This window comes from Lates calcarifer, linkage group LG24, assembly GCF_001640805.2.
Source record: "Lates calcarifer isolate ASB-BC8 linkage group LG24, TLL_Latcal_v3, whole genome shotgun sequence".
In the NCBI taxonomy this organism is placed as follows: Eukaryota; Metazoa; Chordata; class Actinopteri; family Centropomidae; genus Lates; species Lates calcarifer.
The window spans coordinates 15013268-15019147 of record NC_066856.1 but is presented as its reverse complement, the minus strand read 5'-3'; the positions used below and the strand labels follow the sequence as shown (position 1 = coordinate 15019147).

The 5880-nt window shown below is 39.3% G+C and overlaps 1 protein-coding gene across 3 annotated transcripts; it reads right to left on the bottom strand.

The window, feature by feature from the left end:
- Positions 1-414: 414 nt before the first annotated feature.
- Positions 415-5273, bottom strand: LOC108899979 (uncharacterized). Of its 3 annotated transcripts, none has more exons than XM_051066849.1 (3): positions 5110-5248; positions 957-1050; positions 415-815 (listed from the first exon to the last, which is right to left on the bottom strand). In XM_051066849.1, exons 2-3 carry the CDS (start codon positions 1044-1046, stop codon positions 555-557), a joined length of 351 nt encoding a protein of 116 aa, XP_050922806.1. In that variant the 5' UTR covers positions 1047-1050; positions 5110-5248; the 3' UTR covers positions 415-554. The 3 variants fall into 3 exon arrangements, with proteins under 3 accessions (XP_050922806.1, XP_018556250.1, XP_018556253.1); XM_018700734.2 differs by lacking the exon at positions 5110-5248 and adding an exon at positions 1204-1342; XM_018700737.2 differs by lacking the exons at positions 415-815; positions 957-1050 and adding exons at positions 4321-4721; positions 4863-4956 and having other exon boundaries at positions 5110-5273.
- Positions 5274-5880: the final 607 nt, after the last annotated feature.

Below are 5880 nucleotides of genomic sequence, written 5' to 3'. Positions count from 1 at the left end.
CACATATAAAGTTAAAAGAACATTATTTTTAACATGTTCCATTGAACATAAATAACACACATATATCTATAAATAACATAAATAACAAATTATATATAAATATAACTAGAACTAGCAGCTGTGGCTCAGGCATATATATAATATTGATTCTCACTGGGCCACGTAGCGACGCCATTTGGATGTCTGCGAAGTTACCATATATAGTCACTTGCCCGGTAAAGGGTTAAGTCAAATTGTGTATCTTCACAGGAAGTGAGATTGAGGTGTAACGTATTTAAACTTAATGTCTTTTTTTTTTTTTTTTAATCACTTTTCAAATACTTTTTTAACTGTTGTTTTATAATGTAGCACAAACCAATACTTGAATGACAAAGTATCGATGAGACAGTTCACTGCAAAGAGAGGGAAAACACATTTATGGAGTGTGAAAAATAGCTTTTATTTGAGGCCACATTGCATTACAGGCAGGTTTACTCATAACTTGTAACATTCAAAGATGACTTTCACTTGCAGCGTACTTGAATTCAAAAGCTTTCTGATGTCATGTTAAGCCATCACTTCATGCCCTCGGAGTCAGCCGAGCTCCAGACTGCTTCCTGCTCTCTGCTCAACACCAGTTTGCCGTCATCTGTCAGCTGAAGACGACACATGTTGCAGCTGGGTTTGGAGGAGTTTGTGTGCCACCTGGGTTCATCCTTATTGTTGTACATGACCAGGTTGCAGTCAGCCTGCATGCACAGGCGGGAAGCATCTGATCCTGAAGTGTTTGAAGCCCACAGAGGCTGCCAGCCATAGATGACAAAGTTACCGTCATCCTGCAGACAGGAAAAGACATTTGATTGTGGTCAGAATGTGCATTTACAAACACTTGTTCAATTATTTTTGTATTTAATTTTGCACATGTATCATATGTCCTGATAAGTGTCTTAAATCCACAAATATTCTGAGTTCCTCACCTGGAAGATAGCCTTGAACTCCCTGTTGTTAGAGATCAGGTAGTCTCCCCTGCGGAGCTCATCATTCTTGGACAGGAAGTTCCTGCTCATGATTCTGCAACAAAGAGAAAGTTCATTTTATTTGTGCACCAGCAGTGAAAACTTAGAAAATACTAGTTCTTTTTCTGCTGATAATAGTCAACATGATTATAAACCTCAGTTCAACATCACAGATTTGACAGGCTGTATAAAAATGTAAAGTACTTACAGGCTTGAATGTTCCACTGGAGTCAGACTGCACGAAGAGGTAAAGTGAAAGTGAAGTGAAACAATTCACTCAGTACTTATATAGCTGAGGTTGGAGTGGAGAGAGGAGGAGGGACAGAGGGGAGGACCACGTCCCTCCTTCTTATGTTAACTGAACATTGTTTGTAGCAGGCAGACTGGTTGGGTTTATATGAATCCCTCAAAACATGAAAACACCAATTACAGGCTGCATTAGGCAGGATGTAGAGGGACAAATATGAAAACTGTCACTCATTTTACCAAACCTCCTGAAAACTGAGCAGTTCATGCGTGGCCTGTATTTGTGCTGCTGCTTGTTCAGATGCTCACATCATGTTGCGTAAGGAAACTCACGCTGCCTGCAGCAGGTTTTGTAGAGGAAAGTAACAACGAGATCAGATTTCAAACTCTGCACTAAATGATGCTTTAAATCAAAAATAGATTACAGTTGTAGGAGTGGAGCTTAGAGTCACAATATTATTACAATAATGACGACAATCATAACCAACTAAAGTAACATCTGTGTGCGATTTTGTGATTTCATGATGCTCATTGCATCGGCTGCCACCACGCCCACTTATCCTGTGGAGAACTCAAACATAGTGTGAGATCCTTAAAAGAAGGTGTGTCTCTATAACAAGTCTACACACAACACATATAAATATCACTGCTTTTCTTGCCAATGAATGTACTGCACGCAATTGTGATGTTGCAGATAAGGCTGAATTACAGTAAATGAAATCAGTGTTTTCTTATTTTTTTTATTACAGTGTTACAGCTGGAACACGGTGACTTTACAAGCAAAGAAGACACTGGTTTATCACAGCAGAAAGGAGCCTTAGGGGAGATTGAATAACCCTCATTTGATGCAAACATTTTTGTGGGAAAATATAACAAAATACAGCAAACAGACACTTTGAGTTTGGAGATTTCAGCATGTCAGATTTGTTACACTGTAAAATAAGCATGCAGCAGCTTAACTAGGCTATAGATTCTTGAGTGCTTTGTCAAATATACTATGTTACGAAGCAAGTTTTTATTTTATGCATGCTACTTTTTGTCTTGTTTTAGCCAGTAGACACAGCCAAAAGTGTAGGAGCTCCACTGTTGTAACTCATTTTTTTGCAGTGATCCATCCTGGTTGTCCTCATTTCCTGAAAGGAGAGAGTAAAGACATTAAGGTGTATCATCAGAATAGTTTGAGATATTTTATAACCACATAAAGACCTACATATCTGGGCTTTGAAACAATATAAGAAAAGGCTAAAAGCTGAAAAGGTCCAGGCTTTTATGGAGAAACCACAGCAAACAGATGGGACATATAGTCAAGAGTAATACCTCTGTGAGTCTCGGCCTCTGGATACAGTGGACGTACGGCTTGGGGTCGGCTTCTATCTGGTCTGCTGCTGTTTTGTAGCAAACTGCACAGTCCATCAGTGGCTGTGGAGGTATTGAAAACATATAAAGAGCATAAAGATGCTGCTGATGTTTTAATATGTGTAAAATGAAGGCTTCTCTCTGACATTCGCTCACCCTGTCATTCCTGAAGGGGCATCTCTGAGGGTTGGACTCTGTTGTCCCTTTGGGACACCTGGTGGGTTTCAGGTAAAAGTGGTGGTAAAGGTATTTCACACCAAATCCACTCTGCAAGAGAGAAGAGGTTCGTTTTAAGGAAACTTTCTTTCAAGTCAGTATGAATTCATTTCATCTCAAAACAAAAAAGTATGAAAGTATGCCACAGTAGTCAAAGCTCATGTAAAAGTCTTTTTTTTGTTGTTGTTGTTGTTTGTTTGTTTGTTTTGCATAAAAAGTTGAATATTTTAAATATCTAGATAATTATATAAATAATAAATAATAGTAATAGAAAAAAATTCAATAGAAGCACACATATCCTATCTCAACCAAACAAAAGTGGCTCCGTATCTAACCGGAGATCATCAAGTGTGGTTTCTTTAAGCCACACACAGCGGGTATTGACAGACTCGAACAGTACAGTGGAGCAAACTGGCGGCCGCTAGGGACCGATCACAGTCTAAAGTCACCAAGATAGACCGCTCACTTCAAATCACAACCGCCATGACTGACGGCTTCACCCGGGTTTTATAGTGCTGACGTCATTACGCCGGCCGTCTGGAATGGTGCGTACGAGGAGACGCCTGGCCAATCCGGAGTAGGGGCGGTCCAGCGGAGGCGGGCCAATAAAGGCTCCCACCAATCCTAGGCAAGAGTTCACACAGCAAAATTTGCATAAAGAAAAAATAGAGGTTAGCCACAAAGAGAGGGGAACCAGGACTAGTTAGTGAGTCCTGATACAGTATTCACACTAAGAAGGGAGTAACAAATGGGTGTTTTAGAGGAAAAGACAAACAAGTGATAGTTTTCTGATCATTTTGTAAATACTGGGTACCTGCAGGGTGCACAACTGTGAAATAAACTAACAATTGGAGAAAAAAGTATTTACAGACTTAACCCTTTATCGGGCATTCATTGAAATACTTGGAAATTCAAAATTTCAACCCTAGAGTGTCATAGCAGGGCACAACAAGACTTTTTTTACTTTTGTGACATTTTTGAAAATATTCAATTTTCATGTAGAAAATCAAGATCATTGAAGTTACCATATGTGGTTCCTTGCCCGTCTAGGTTAAAAAAATTCTAAAAGGTGTATATATAAAGAAAATAGAAAAACACATATAAAGTTAAAGGAACATTATTTTTAACATGTTCCATTGAACATAAATAACACACATATATCTAGAAATAACATAAATAACAAATTATATATAAATATAACTAGAACTAGCAGCTGTGGCTCAGGTATATATATAATATTGATTCTCACTGGGCCACGTAGCGACGCCATTTGGATGTCTACGAAGTTACCATATATAGTCACTTGCCCGGTAAAGGGTTAAGTCAAATTGTGTATCTTCACAGGAAGTGAGATTGAGGTGTAACGTATTTAAACTTAATGTCTTTTTTTTTTTTTTAATCACTTTTCAAATACTTTTTTAACTGTTGTTTTATAATGTAGCACAAACCAATACTTGAATGACAAAGTATCGATGAGACAGTTCACTGCAAAGAGAGGGAAAACACATTTATGGAGTGTGAAAAATAGCTTTTATTTGAGGCCACATTGCATTACAGGCAGGTTTACTCATAACTTGTAACATTCAAAGATGACTTTCACTTGCAGCGTACTTGAATTCAAAAGCTTTCTGATGTCATGTTAAGCCATCACTTCATGCCCTCGGAGTCAGCCGAGCTCCAGACTGCTTCCTGCTCTCTGCTCAACACCAGTTTGCCGTCATCTGTCAGCTGAAGACGACACATGTTGCAGCTGGGTTTGGAGGAGTTTGTGTGCCACCTGGGTTCATCTTTATTGTTGTACATGACCAGGTTGCAGTCAGCCTGCATGCACAGGCGGGAAGCATCTGATCCTGAAGTGTTTGAAGCCCACAGAGGCTGCCAGCCATAGATGACAAAGTTACCGTCATCCTGCAGACAGGAAAAGACATTTGATTGTGGTCAGAATGTGCATTTACAAACACTTGTTCAATTATTTTTGTATTTAATTTTGCACATGTATCATATGTCCTGATAAGTGTCTTAAATCCACAAATATTCTGAGTTCCTCACCTGGAAGATAGCCTTGAACTCCCTGTTGTTAGAGATCAGGTAGTCTCCCCTGCGGAGCTCATCATTCTTGGACAGGAAGTTCCTGCTCATGATTCTGCAACAAAGAGAAAGTTCATTTTATTTGTGCACCAGCAGTGAAAACTTAGAAAATACTAGTTCTTTTTCTGCTGATAATAGTCAACATGATTATAAACCTCAGTTCAACATCACAGATTTGACAGGCTGTATAAAAATGTAAAGTACTTACAGGCTTGAATGTTCCACTGGAGTCAGACTGCACGAAGAGGTAAAGTGAAAGTGAAGTGAAACAATTCACTCAGTACTTATATAGCTGAGGTTGGAGTGGAGAGAGGAGGAGGGACAGAGGGGAGGACCACGTCCCTCCTTCTTATGTTAACTGAACATTGTTTGTAGCAGGCAGACTGGTTGGGTTTATATGAATCCCTCAAAACATGAAAACACCAATTACAGGCTGCATTAGGCAGGATGTAGAGGGACAAATATGAAAACTGTCACTCATTTTACCAAACCTCCTGAAAACTGAGCAGTCCATGCGTGGCCTGTATTTGTGCTGCTGCTTGTTCAGATGCTCACATCATGTTGCGTAAGGAAACTCACGCTGCCTGCAGCAGGTTTTGTAGAGGAAAGTAACAACGAGATCAGATTTCAAACTCTGCACTAAATGATGCTTTAAATCAAAAATAGATTACAGTTGTAGGAGTGGAGCTTAGAGTCACAATATTATTACAATAATGACGACAATCATAACCAACTAAAGTAACATCTGTGTGCGATTTTGTGATTTCATGATGCTCATTGCATCGGCTGCCACCACGCCCACTTATCCTGTGGAGAACTCAAACATAGTGTGAGATCCTTAAAAGAAGGTGTGTCTCTATAACAAGTCTACACACAACACATATAAATATCACTGCTTTTCTTGCCAATGAATGTACTGCACGCAATTGTGATGTTGCAGATAAGGCTGAATTACAGTAAATGAAATCAGTGTTTTCTT

What these genes read in the sequence shown, in the direction of transcription:
- LOC108899979 (XM_018700737.2), bottom strand. Translation starts at nt 4,952, where the DNA reads ATGAGCAGGAACTTCCTGTCCAAGAATGATGAGCTCCGCAGGGGAGAC. An exon ending in AGTTCAAGGCTATCTTCCAG is followed by an intron (nt 4,722 to 4,862) that starts GTGAGGAACTCA and finishes TCCTGTCTGCAG; the next exon opens with GATGACGGTAACTTTGTCAT.